General features: G+C 34.2%; 1 protein-coding gene across 1 annotated transcript in view; it reads right to left on the minus strand.

Annotated features, from left to right (window-relative positions):
- Trhde (thyrotropin releasing hormone degrading enzyme) overlaps positions 1-15,394 on the minus strand; it is a 395,355-nt gene that overhangs the window by 77,230 nt on the left and 302,731 nt on the right. The window contains 2 exon segments of the mRNA XM_036169607.1: positions 7,434-7,489; positions 7,601-7,734. Of these exon segments, the coding sequence (XP_036025500.1) occupies positions 7,434-7,489; positions 7,601-7,734 (190 nt within the window).

Genomic DNA, 15,394 nt, shown 5'->3' on the forward strand with positions numbered 1-15,394 from the left:
AGGCCAGCCTGGTCTCCAAAGTGAGTTCCAGGAAAGGAGCAAAGCTACACAGAGAAACCCTGTCTCAAAAAAAACAAAAAACAAAACAAAACAAAAAAATCATGTAACCTGCAGACATCCACCCAAGTTTTTAACTTCAGGTAACAAGCTGTTTCCTACGGAAATGGATCAGACCTATGAAATGATGTCAAAATCCCTCTTTTCTGCTTTCTACTCAGCACTTGCAGGCATTAGACATTAATATTAAAAACGTTCTCTCTTGAAGAGCTGAAACACAAATTTTGGTTTGGGAAAGTTACAAATTTGCTTCTGATTTAATGCAACATGATTTAAAAATCTGTAAGAAGTCGCCATCCTCAAGAGCCACAGGGCCACCATTAACACCTCAGGAGATGATTGGTCTCAGAAGTAGTGGGTACAATGCCTCCATAAATCCTTATCCCAAGGACAACCTCTGTGGCTCCGCCCTCAACAGGTTTCTAAAGACAGCTCAAAGGAATGAGTTAACCCATTCTCTAACCTTGAGCAAACCAACATTTGCCTGGAGGAACAGAATAGCAATAACTGGAAGAATCCAGAAATACAGTCTCAGTTTTTACTGGGTTATAAAAGAAAGAAAGCTGAAGACTCCCAGCTCGTTACAGTAAAATGTCCTGAAAATGCTTTCAGACTACTTTGAACATTTATCTGTAGTGAGGTGTTGCAAAAACTAAGCCCAATTTAGACCCTTTGGATGCAGATTTTTAAATAATGGCATGCAGAAAGGTCTGAAACAAAGCAGGCTTCAAGGTGACCCTCTTGTGGGCCTCGAGATGTGCACTTGCAGCTGATGACAAATAGATAATTAGAGTCCACAGCCTAGGGATGTGAGAAATGTGATCTTTGGGGGATGGACATGAATCTCACGAAAAGATTCACTCTGAGTCACAGACACACAGTGTGGAAAAGCCTCCACGGGGAAGAAAGGTTGAGAGGATACTGGTGAAGTCATTTTAACGGCTTTCACTCAGCGAAGAGGATTAGAAGCATATGGCCAACAATAAATCTTATTTGCAATAAACAATTTTATCACTTTTAAGATTTATAAATATTTAATTCTTTTGCACACACAATTCAGTGGCTTAACCGAAAATAACTAAAAGCATAAACATACATGAATACTTTCCTCAAAAGAGTCTAATGAGAGTGTGGGCAGGGCATGGAGGTCCCCAGAAATCCACAATGATACCTCCACTATAGACTACTGGCAATGGTCGAGAGAAAGCCTGATCTGACCTAGTCTGGTGATCAGATGGCCAAATACCCTAACGATCATGTTGGAACTCTCATCCAATAACTGATGGAAGTGGATGCAGAGATCCTCGGCCAGGCCCCAGGTGGAGCTCCAAGAGTCCAATTGTCGAGCAAGAGGAGGGACTGTAAATGTGTGAATTGTTGAGACCAAGACTGGGAAAGCACAGGGACAAATAACCAAAAAATGGAAACACATGAATTATGAACCAAAAGCTGTGGAGCCCCCAACTGGATCAGGCCCTCTGGATAAGTGAGATAATTGAATAGCTTAAACTGTTTGGGAGGCACCCAGTCTGTGGGACCAGGACCTGTCCTTAGTGCATGAGCTGGCTGTTTGGAACCTTGGGCTTACACAGGGACACTTTGCTCAGCCTGGAAGGAGGGACTGGTACTGCCTGTACTGAATCCACCAGGTTGAATTGAATCCCCAGGGGAGTCTTGGCCCTGGAGGAGATGGGAATGGAGGGGAGGGGCTGGGGCGAAGGTGGGAGCATGAGGGGAGAGGACAGGGAAACCCATGGCTGATGTGTAAAATTAAAACACAAATATAATAAATACAAAAAGGGAGAAAAAAGAGTCTAATGAAATGCTAGGTAATCACCCTTCTCTCTGTGTCCAGTGAGTACAATAAACTGCATATAAGAATTGATGTTGTGTTATTATTAATAACTCCAGCTGTGTGTGGTAGCACATGCCTTTGTATTCATCCTTTGGAAGGTACAGACAGGTGGATCTCTGTGAGTTTGAGGCCAGCCTGGTCTACAAAGCAAGTTCCAGGAAAGCCAGGTCTGTTACACAGAGAAACCATATCTCTAAAGACCAAAATAATAATAATAATAATAACAAAAATAACCTCAACCATCACATTTTTAACACAATTGTGGAAAGTGTTTATGCCAAAAGGAAAAAGATCTTTAAAAAATGGTATAAATTGAAGAAAGAACTCTAAATTTAAATATCCTCATGGAATCAGAATTCACAAAGCAGTAGATAGCATCAGGGGGATTCAGGATCCATGATCAGTGTTTTCAAAACCCCTGTTCACCTGAAGAGGGAATCCTATCATCTCCAAACCTGAGTGGGAAGATCATTACATAAGTCTTATCATCAAGGTATTTTCAGCAAAAGTTTCTAAGCCATTCCTTTCCCCATTTCCTTCGGAAAGGGCAGAATACCATATCTAAACAACCATCTATGGAAGTAGGAAAAGCAATTTCTGTCCTGTAGGTTCTTAGAGCAGTTATACTTTTTCAGATCATCCTACCAGTTTCTGCATTCAATGAAGAAGTGCTCAACACTGTGTTGGAAGAGAGACCCTAAACAAGGAACAAGTGAGTCATGCAGAAGGCATAGAAGAACTAACAAAATGCACATTACAAGAAGTTAAATTAAAAACAAGGAAATGAAACTATGATGTTTAAGCACAGAAATTATGTCATTTTTTGTAGCCATATGTATCTTTAATAAAAAAAAAAAAGAAAAGAAATGAGTTAGTGTTGCCCAAACTCATGTTTCTGAAAGCATAGGGCTTCACCTAGGAGCCTAAACAAATAGCAATGAATAATATACTGGCAACGGAAAGCTTACATGAGGTATTAATTCTCAATCTATTCGCTTATAATCCAATGACTATCTCTCAAAGGACTCTATGGAATACACCAAAATGACTCTAAAAGTTATATAAAATGTAAGATATTGAATAAGAAGAGATAATTTACCATATAAAATAATTATAAATCTAAACTGACAAAGATGATGTGGTTCCAATAAATAAAAGAATATAGTGATGATATAACCATAATCAAACTAATTCACTAGCATGACCTTTTATATAAAGGTAAAGATATTTCAAAATGAAAAAGAAAATATTTTTAAGCAAATAAGATAGGCTAATTAGGAAGAAATGAGGTAATCTTTAAAAAATGAGTGTTCTTTCAATACATACAAATTGATTTAGGAAAAAATGATGGGGAGATAAATACAAAACAAAATAAAATTTATAGAAAACCAGAATATTTTACTTGATGTATAAATGAAAGGCCTTTTAATGATGAAACACCATGAAATACAAAACATCAGTGAAGTGATACAGAAAACATGCAAATATATGCTACTGAATGAAATAATACCCCAAAACTGTAAAAAGTTTAGAAGCAAAAATACTTGTTTGCTTTCTAATAAGTTTGTAATTTATGCCTTTACCTAAGTGATAATTCAGAAAAAGATACATATAGTAAACATATAAAAATATTCCTTTGATTATAATTTAATAACTTCTAAATAATAGTTTGAGCTAGCAAGTTGTCAAATTTTAAATAATTATACATTTGCTGTAATGCAGAATTTGAGGGAATTGTACCTTCCATATGGTTGAGAGAATCTGACTGAGAAATACTTTGAAATACAATCCCATGATTGTTTTCAAAGATATTATCCTTTTCTATCCTCAAATTCCACAACAGAAAACTAGTCCAGGATACTTGCCATAGGCTGCATCATAAGAAGAATTCAGAAATGATGGAAAGCTCCCAAGACTTATTTTTATAAATGACTCAGAGAACAGAATAAATCTCTCTTCATGATTTTACAATTTAACAGCATAAAGGTTTGGAGGGGAAAAAATGTCTAGTATAATATATGCCAAATATTCCAATGTTACCTCTGAGGAAGATAAAGCAATGGTAGGTGGTAGATGTGGTGAAGTTAAGTCTTAACACTTTTTCTGTTGGTCTAAATAATTTATCATTAGATGGTACAACTACATGCCTTTTGTTTTGCTTGTTGCTGTTCCCAATTTTTGGAACATGTTCACTCTGTATCCCAGGTTGGCCTGGAACTCACAGCAATCCCCCTGCTTCAACCTCTCCAGTTCTGAGATTACAACTATGCAACACAACACTGGCTCTATATTTACACAGCTAAAAACTACCAAAACTTAGTAATAGATTTTAGTTGACTTCACCAAAATAGTGACATGAAAGTCTCTAGCCTGGAAAAGTTATGATTACACAAATATTAGCATAATTCTGTTCTAGACATTAAATGAAGTGAATGACGGCCACTACCAAGATGACATCAAGCACTCTCCTCTGAATTATGCAAGAACTACTAGTAAGTGGAAACATAATTTGAACCAAGAAGCCATCTTTAGTTTCCATGGAAGGATGGACAAGCCTATACTCAAGGCCAGAGACTAAATATTTCTTCTTGTTTGTTTTCTGTTTAAGTGAAGAATAAGCCAAAGAGATAAGGAGGATGTTATAGATAGGAATTCCATAAAGTAGACAACCTCACTTGGCCTTGACCTCATGAACTTTGTTGTGTCATTGTTGGGTATTCAACACCCACCTGCCCTGTACATACACTTAGAATCTGTACATCTATAGCTATGTGACCTAATACTCTCTCTTCACCCCCCAGTCTCTACTAGGAAATAGTCATGGCAAGCACATCATTGGATGCAATCACTAAGATTAAATGAGGTCATTAACCCAAAGCCTCAGCTTTGTTTGTAACTTGCTGTGTTTGATGAAAATGTGCTCTTATCACTTGTTATTTATAAAGAGGCCAAGAATACCCCACTAACCCTTTTGCTTAAAAGACACTTATATAAACGGAATTTTCAAAGAATGAAATATTTATTTGAATACACAAAATATAAGTAATACTTAAGTCTAAGTATATAAAGTGCACTTGCAGAAATATATCTTATTTCTGTTTATTGACTAGTAATGAAACAATTTGTGAACAGTAAAACAAATTGCAAATATGAAGTCAATGATACCTCAGGGTTTTTTTTCATTTTTTTCATAAGTAATAATAAGATTATATATTCCAAAGTTTTAAGATCTTCAGAAATATACTTTCCTGGTCATTATTGCCTACACAACTGTTTATATAGTATTGGTATTGTATTAGATACTGAGTAATTAAGAATTTAGAGATTATTTAATAATGTGCATAGGTATTATGTCACTTTACATATGACTATGGACATCCACAGATTCTGGTGTCTGTGGAGGGTCCTAGAGGAACTCTGCCATTAAAGGGAGAGATGCCTATATTTTATGAAAACAGAGATGTCTGAACATATTGCATATTAATAATAGTTGCTAGTACTAGGGTTTTTGTTATGGTTTTTGCTCCTAACCCTTTATTCTTTGTGTTAAACATTTCCCTCTATTTTTTTTTGCTTCTATCTGAATGAAGTATTACTGTAGTCATAAGCACATTCTCTTATGATTTAGTAAACATGATTTAGTGGACTCTCTAAATTTTTGTGTAAAAATAATTTCTGTACACCTCATATTTTCTTCAAGGTCTTCATAGCTTTCTGCAGAGCAAACTATATATCTTAACCATTATCTTCATATATCACTATCTCCACAGGTCTTTGTCCCTCTCTACTGCTCTAAGTTTTCCATACAAAGATGGTGTAACAACATGGAAGGGCCCTCACTTACCTTTGCTCAGTTAATGGCTTGGTCTAATCCTAATTAACAAATTGTTTTTAAATTTTTATTTATTATTGTTACTTGTTTGTGTGTGATGGGAGGTGCATGTGTGAGTTCAGGTGCACATGGATTGTAGCACTCATGTGTGGAGGGCAGAGGATAATTTCACAATTCAGTTTTCTTTCTCCACTGTAAGTTCTGAGGATCAAACTCAGGTAACCAGGCTTCTGTGGCAAGCTTTGTCACCCAGTGAGCTTTAATGAGTATGATCTTTATAGAAACTTCCTTGTAGAAAATCATCCTGGGGTATTCTCAGTGAGTAACATTGTTCTGTCTGCAGCATGGCTTGCCCCCTCATGGCATGCCAAATAAGAAAGGCAATTACGGCTGGCTCTGTGCTCCTCTGTGGTAATACCTAAGGGGAAGGTCAGAGTTGGTTGCTTTTTGTATCCTGTGTCAATAGAATAGTACCTTGAATTTGTCCTATAAACTTCCTTTTGGACATTGCTTGCATGTCCATCAGTTTTAATGTATTTTTTAATTAATTTTTTTCTTTCCTTTTACATACCAACCCCCTCCTTCCTCTTCTCCTGATTCGCCCCTCTCCGCATCCCACCCCCATTCCCTCCTCATAGAGGGTAAGGCCTCCCTTGAGTAGTCAACACAAGCTGTCATGCAATGTTGGGAATGGACCTAGTCCCTCCCCTCTGCATCACAGCTGAGTAAGGCATGGAATCATAGGGAGTGGGGTCTAAAAGGCTAGTTCATGTACTCAGGATAAGTCCTGGTCTCAGAGAATGGGGCATTTTTTAACATACATAAGAGAACTGAGATTTGATTGAGCACATAAACTATAAAAGCAGTTTCAGATCTATGAATGAACAAAACCTATTACTAACCCAAGTCTTGTGTTCACATGTGCACAAACGTAAGTAACTAGATTCACACAATAGGAAAAATGTAGCAAACTATGTTAAATTAAAATAGAGATAGATCTCCATATCCAAATCTGAAGCTTAATATAAAAATAGATTATCAAATAAAAAACTGCCTAAATATGAGAAAGTGCAAAGCATTAAATGATGGGGTCTATTTTACTATGCTGTATCCAAATTTAGTAAATATCTCAATCAGCTTCTTTCATTTGATGACCACTCAGGGAAATAACTCATTTTAACATTATACATCTAATTATGAAAGTAACTTAATATTATTATAATTCAGTCAATCAAAATCTTTTGAAAAATGATTGATATACTGTAAAATACTTGTTTCTGTTTTGCAGCATAAACTTTTCCTAATGATTAACATTCAAACATGCCTTTTAAATGAAAAATAACCTAGTGTTTGTGAGGGATAATATAGCTAATGCTTGAAGATGTTTTCTATTAAAAGTTAGAATGTGGCACAATGGTCATTGTGTAGAGTTCATTAACGAAGAGCTTACACAAATCTTGAGAGTGTTTAACTGAACTTTCAGTGATCCTGATAAAGCTTTTGTCTTGGAAATATCCCATGGCTATTATTGATTTAGAGTTTCAGGCACTGATTATAATTCAGATACAGAAAATATCATAAGAAAGAAATTTATATATACATATGAATATATAATATATAATTTAAATTAATGTGGAAATCTTACACATTGTTTTGTGTTTTTTTGTGGACATCCAGAGTAAAACATACCTGGCCAGGCTGAAGGCATCATCAATCAAGCCTGCACGGTTACTGACGGAAAGTACCTATGAGGCCAGTTAGAAAAAAGAAAGGATGGGAGAATGGTAATTCTGATCACAATGTGACATGTGTTCACACTTCAAAACAGATTACTGATATATAGATCAAGGATGTACCTCATGGTTCCTGATTAATTGATCAATCAGTAATCTCCAGTTCCTTAGGTCATAGTTGACTCTAAAGTAGCCAGTTTGATTGATGTTTCCAAGGATCCAGCTTCCTTTGTCCAAGTATGCAATTCTGTGGTGTTCTGGAAGTAGTATTTGAATGTAAGTAGATTTTTACCAATAATTTGAAGATAATGTCACTCTAAAATGTAATTGAAATCTAAACTTTAATTAATCCCTTCTATCTAAAATTGGAGAGAAAGCTTTTATTTGGTTACTGATTATTACATCAATTAATGATTTTTTATAATTAACACATTTGTTCTGGACAGAACTCTATTCTATACACAATTTTCATTCTTGAAATAAATGGTGTCTAGAATTCCCCCACTATATTCATGTGGCTTTTAATTAGATTGTATGTATATATACAACTAGAACAAAGTAAATCTTTAGACATATATTTTGTTTTATTCAGGATTAAAGTAATTCAAAACAATAGTGCTCACTTATTTGAAAGTCATTGTTCTTTCTGGCTTTTATTTTTCATGTTTTCCTAGGAGTGCGAATAAATAGCAGGCTTTCCAAAACCACCAATAATGTTAGAACAAGGGAGCCTCATTGCTCAAGACTAACAGCTCCACATAGAATTAGGAACAATAAGAATGCGTCCTTCCTAATGGAATTAGGAAAGAGTGGAATTTGTGTTCATCAAGTGATTCAATTAACAAAGGCCAAGAAAAATGTTATAACTTCTTACACATTTAACTCTTTCAAATATGGTATGGTGTTACTTTCACTTGTGGAGAATTAGCTATCATCTACTTCACTAAACAATTATCTTTCACAATTGTAATAATTTCCCTGTTGAACTTGAGGCTCATTTTTCATGGAATTTTCCCAGTGAAGTTGAATTGAAATTTGCATGCACACACAGACACAATTTGACATCAGATAGAAAACCATCAGAAAATGAAATCATACAAGTGTGTTTTAGCTTCTATGACTCAAAACCATAGAATTTTTAAACAACATTTTACAAATCAAAATCAATTATAGTAAACAAAATATGCTTGTAATCCTTTAAGAGAGGGGATGTATAAATACTCTCAACGAGTACATAAGGAAATGTTTATGAGGTAGACTAATCCAATGTATATTACAGGATAGCAATTTTCAAAATTCAGCCATAAAATAAAATGTAATAGAAATCAAATTTATGCTTTATACTATACTTACACTCTAAATCTGCTGTGGTCACAGGATCTAGGGAGAACCTACTGATGTTTTGCTAAATGGACATGTTGTCAAATTTCCTTCTAAATACTTGTAGTTATACCCTGGAAGCTATGCTGCTCTCAGCTTTCATCAAAAAGTTTCTTTTAGTAGAGGATTTTAATGAGCAAAAGTAATTTAATAAATAGAGTCTTTAAATGATCATTTCTGAATTGGGGAAAAATTGAATCTTAAGTGTCGAAGATCTTGTTTTCCCTAAGAAATCATGATTACCTACAAACATATCAAACTTAAAAAAAATATTTCTTTTACTGTTTGGTATTAAAATATAATTACATCATTTCCCCTATCCTTTTCCTTCCTTTAAACCCTCTTATACACACCCCTTTGCTTTCTTTAAAATGCATGACCTCCATTATATTAAATGTAAATGTGCACACCTATAGATTCCTAAATACACAGCTATAACCAGCTCAGTCTGTATAATGTCACTTGAGTGTATGATTTCAGGGCTGATAATTTGTTATTAGAAATAAAATTGGTGTGCTCTTCCCTGGGGAAGACTGTGTCCCCTGCTCTCAGCATTTCATTTTGTAGTTGCTTATAATTCTTCGCTCCTTGTATCCCTAGTCTCTCCAGGTCTTTTATCATAAAGGGGTGCTGAACGTTTGTCAGAAGTGTTTTCTGCATCTAATGAGATGATTATGTGTTTGTTTTTGTTTTTGTCCTTCAGTCTGTTTTTATGGTGGATTACATATACCAATTTATGTATGTTGAACCATCCCTGCACGTCGAAGATGAAGCCTACTTAATTATGGTGGATGATCTTTTGATTTGTTCTTGGGTTCAGTTTGCAAGTATCTTATTGAGAATTTTTGCATCTGTTTATAGAGAAATTGGTGTGTAATTACATTTGTTGAGTCTTTATGTAGTTTAGGTACCAGGGTAACTGTGGCCTCATAAAATCAATTGGGCAATGTTCCTTATGTTTCTATTTTGTGGAATAATTTGAGTATTATTAGCATTAAATCTTCTTTGAAAGTATAGTAGAATTTTGCACTAAAAACGTTTGGTCATGGGCGTCATTTTTGTAGACTTTTATCGATGCTTCTTTTTCATTAGGAGTTATAGCTCAGGTTATCTGGTCTTGATTTAACTTTGCTAAGTGGTATGTATTGAGAAAGTAATCCATTTCGTTTGGACTTCTAATGGGTGAACTATAGATTTTTTAAGTATGTTCTTATGATTTTCTAGATTTCCTTAGTGTCTTTTATGCCCTCCTTTTCAATTCTAAATTTTGTCATTTGGATATTCTCTCTGCTTTTTAATTTGGATAAGGGATGTCAATCTTAGCAATTTTTTTCAAACAACCAACTCTTTGTTTTATTAATTTTTTGTATTGTTTGTTTATTTCTATTTTATTGATTTCAGTCATGAGTTTCATTATTTCCTTCCATCTATTCCTTTTGGACATGATTTCTTTTTTTTTCTTTTTCTTCTAGATATGCTGTTAAGTTATTAATATGAGATATTTATAATTTTTATATAGACACAGTGCTGTGGTTTGCCCTCTTGGAACCTCCTCTATTGTCTCCAAAAAGTCTGGGCATGCTACAGTTTCATATTCATCCAATTGTGGAACATCTTCAATTTCTTTGCTAATTACTGACTTTACCCATTTTTCATTCAGTAGAAAGTTATCCTGTCTCCATGAGTTTAATATGCTTTGTTGTTTCAGCTGTTGATATTAAGCTTTAATCCATGGTGGTCTGATAGGATGCAGGGAGTTATTTCAATTTCTTGTATCTTTTGAGACTTGCTTTTTGTATGAGTATGTGGCCAATCTTGAAAAAGTTCCATGACCTGCTGAAATGAAGGTATATTCTTTTGCTTTGTGGTGAAATGTTCTATGTTCTATGTTCTATACATATATGTTAGGTCCATTTGGTTTATGATTTCAGTCAGTTTTAACATTTCTCTGTTTAGTTTTTATCTAGATGACCTGTCTATTAGCAAGTGTAGGGTACTAAACTAAAGTCACCCACTATCACTAAGTGAATGCCAATGTATGAATAAATCTGTAGTCTTGTTTCTTTTATGAAGTTGGTGCCCTTGTGCTTTGTGCTTTGTGCATAGATGTTAAGAATTAAAATGTCAGCTTGGTGGATTTTTCCTTTGATATAACTATATATGGATGTGAACAAAATGAACCCACAACATATCCAAATGTAAGCAAGACAATGAAGGCAATTCTAAGAGGCAATTCACAGCACTACTTGCTGACATTGTTGTTCTCTATGTTGGGATGCCTTGCTCAGCCTTGATGCAGCGGGGTGGGGAGCTTGGTCCTGCCTCAACTTGATATGCCATGCCTTACCCTTTCTTCAGAGTGGATGGGAGAGCTAGAAAGGAGGTGGGGGAAAGGAATGGGAGGAGAGGAGGTAGAGGAAACAGTGGTTGATATGTAAAATAAATAAAAAATATTTAATAATAAAAAGAAAAATATTATGTATTATGATTTATAAGAGTATATTGTTTATATGCATATGTATAACTTATGTGCTCTAATATGCATTCTACATGAATAAATGGCCCTTACATTTAAATAAATAAATTTAGTAATTTTAGTTTTAAGGTCTATTTATTTTTAAGTGTGTGTGTGTGTGTGTGTGTGTGTGTGTGTGTGTGTGTGCATGCAAAGGTACATTCACATGATTACAGAAACATGCAGACACCAGAAGATACTGTATTCCATGAAGGTGGAGTTACAGGATTATGTGAGCCACTCAAAATAGTTTCTGAGAATCAAACTTGGGTCTTCTGTAAGAGCAGTATGTGCTTTTAAACTCCAAGACGTTTCCAGACCCATTTATTTAGATAATTTTCATTAGTGGTTTTTCAAGTTAAGCTGTAGAATGAAGCTTAATATGTGCACAAATGACATACATTTTTACAAACATCAAACGATAATGTAACCTTACAAATTAAATTCATTTTTCAAAGTTGTTTCTTATTTACAAATTGGATAATGACATGCATAAATCCCACGTAATTCATTTGTCCTGATTTGTATTTATTCTATTAAAAATCTTATAGGTAGATTATAGTCAAGTGAGTGTGCACATTAAAACATGAAAATAATCTGTTATCTTCTCCATTGCCTGACTAAAATAAGAAAGATAGCCATCAATTGTTTGAAACCATTCTATTATTAAACTTATAACTAAAACCTGAAGTTGTTACTATTTATGAATATTTGTATGGCTTTATTACAAATGAGATCTCTGGGAAACAATTCCCAGGAAGATTTTGTAATATATTTTAAAATGTCTTTTCAGTACTAGTTAATTACATTTCTAAAATGTTCTGCAAATTAACTAATAGCAGGCAATGAATTTTAAAAAGATCTTTCTGATAGCCTTATGAGGTATAGTGTTTGATGAGTTCTGTAGCAAAAAGTATGGAAGTTATATTTCAAATGTACATAATAATAATTGAAAATCTTATTTATGTCCAAACTGGCACAAGACTCAGACTATAGCAAGGCAAACAGGAATTGGTACTTTATTATATATTTTACTTCATAGTAACTGTGGAAATGATACTTTAGCACTTCTAGCCAATATGCTACTTGTAGAAATTATAATTAAAAGTAATATAAGTAGAAACATCAGTTAGAACAGCATGTATGACCAATCCAGAAATATAGCATATATTGATTTTTTTTTCCACTGGATGCTTGTAACAATCCAATGAAACAATGTCTGGTGAACCCCATAAATACCCATATACAAGTTTCCAAAACACTGTTGAGTAACTAATAGAGCTGCAAAGCAACCTATTATAAATGTGTCCAGGGGTTGGCTAAATAGTTGGCACAATAGGGCAAGCATTCATCAAAACTTGATGTCCACATTTGTAAAATGTGGATAAAAGATAATACTGATTTTGAATTTTGGATTTATGGATTGTAAGTAAATCACTTTGGAAGAAAGCTATCCCTAATGTCATTTTTAATATTTGGGATAAAATTATCTAGCCGGGCTGTGGTGGTGCACGCCTTTAATCCCAGCACTCGGGAAGCAGAGCCAGACGGATCTCTGAGAGTTCCAGGCCAGCCTGGGCTACCAAGTAAGTTCCAGGAAAGGCACAAAGCTACAAAGAGAAACTCTGTCTTGGAAAAAAAAAAAAAGAAAAAAGAATTATTATCTTCAGTGTTGCATCTTTTCTTCTCTGATGTTTGGCATTAAATTTACCTCCTTTCTTTCACCATTCAGGAATAGCAAGTTAGCATACACGTTATTATATGCATATATGTTTGACCTGTTTCTATTTCCATAGTAAGAATGAAAAAAAACCCGCCACTTTAACCTGCTTTTAAAAATATAAAAGATATAAAGATCTATACTTTATCTGTCAATTGATTATCTATCCAATGTGTCTTTAAAATGAATTGTCAATAAAGTGTTTAATTCCATAAAATTGATAGATATTGCATACCAATGACTTACCTTAATACTGTAAAGTGAAATCTACAGTACTGATAATAAAATTACAAAACATTCACTGGCTAACATAATTAAATTATCATTTATTTTAACCTACGGTGATAGGAGTAAGACATTTTTAATGTTTTTAATAATTGTCTTTGTTATTAATTGGTTATATTTTGAGCTAAATGAGACAAAGTAACATGTAAAAGAAAGGATACAAAATTCAGTCTTTCCTCTGAACTCTCTTTTATTTTATTTTTCATCATCAGAATGAAAGACTTCAAAACCAAGTGGAACACATTCAGAATGGGACTGAACAGGTAGTACAAGATATTGATCTTTCCTTATGACCCTCTTTCTTCCCTGTTTCTACATTTATAAGATTCCAAGATACACTTATTTCATATGGCATCTCCCACAAGCCCCAGCATCTTACCTAGACCATGCATACATCAAACAGAACTTGCTATGGGTTAGTGGGAATGATATACACTGTCTTATATAGTTTGAAAAGGTAGCACAGTCTATGCATATAGTACCCGCCTAGAATTTTATGTTTCACAAATTGCACATCTGTGTATCATAATCATAGAGATCAACACAGGCAATATGTTAGGCCAATACTCAGCTTAAACAAAAAAGGTCAATTTTAATAAAAATGAATGAGCAATTTTAAAAAAAATCCTAGGATATATCCATCAATAGGACAAGGATAGCCATGGCATTATTTTCCATACTCATGTGATTAAGTAGAATATTATAACAAGAGCTGGTAGAGATGGGCCTGTGAAATGTGTTCAATGGGAATCAATCACTAAACCAAACCATAATTTAAATTAAAGCATTTTTATGTTTTCTCCATTTCGATACCACCTTCCAAAGATACTTTGTTTTGAATCTGAGGATTATTCCCTCATGTATATGTGTGTGTGTGTGTGTGTGTGTGTGTGTGTGTGTGTGTGTGTATATATATATATATATATATGATGTCAACAATCACAACATTACAATAGCAACTCAGCATTCTTGCTCATCATTTTGTAACAAAGTATATGGATAAATAAATCAGCTCTGTGAGTGGAAAAGACATTTATAAAGACATATAAGTATTGACCTAGAACCATGGTGTAAATGCTAATTCTAAGGAATGGAATTGAGAAAATATACGTATTTTATTTCAAAGGAAAAACACAAAACTATGGTAAAGTAAGCATTAAAAGTAAAGCAATACATTTATATATACATACAAATGCAGATGTATATGTATATAAATGTTAAGGATTGATATGTATATCCCTACAAGACCAATACCTACAAGAAAATCAGTGCTTGTATATTTACACCTAATCTTAATCAAAATTAAAAGACATGTGACATTAAAATGCTTCCTACAAAATAGCAAAACAATATTAATTACTAGCATGTGAGAAAGCAGTAAGAAAGTTAAAATATGAGCACCATTGACCATCTAGATTTAAGTGAAATGTTACATAAAAGATAATTATCTTTTTCTGCAAGTCAATGGGAAACAGAAATAGAAATAACCTGCTTCACACTCTAGCATGAAAGATATAGATTTTATTTGAGAAATAGCTTTCTTTCTGACAGTGAATTGAAATAGCTCACTATATCTTATTTGAAGATATTTAGAAAGAAAATGGAATCTTATCTCTTTCAGCTCCTTGAGGACTGTTTCTATCTATGAGGATGTTTGATGACTTGCCTAAGACCCCCACTGGCCCTACAATTACTTAATACCAAGAGGAATCTTGTTTCTTTTACCCAAAGGGAAAGCCTGATTGGAAAAAAAAAAAAAAAAAAAAAAAAGGTTGCCACAGAGTGAGATTAAAAGTGTGCCCTCTGTCCAAGAGCAGTGCAGCTAAGTCTTGTGGTAGGCTTATTCCCAGTTTTCTGAGAAACCTCCACAGTGACTTCCAAAATGGCTGTACAAGTTTGCACTCCCACCAGTAATGGAGGAGTGTTCCCCTTATTCCACATCCTCTCCAGCATAAGCTGTCATCAGTGTTTTTGATATTAGCCATTTCTGACAGGTGTAAGATGGAATCTCAGAGTC

Source organism: Onychomys torridus, chromosome 20, assembly GCF_903995425.1.
Source record: "Onychomys torridus chromosome 20, mOncTor1.1, whole genome shotgun sequence".
Lineage (NCBI taxonomy): Eukaryota > Metazoa > Chordata > Mammalia > Rodentia > Cricetidae > Onychomys > Onychomys torridus.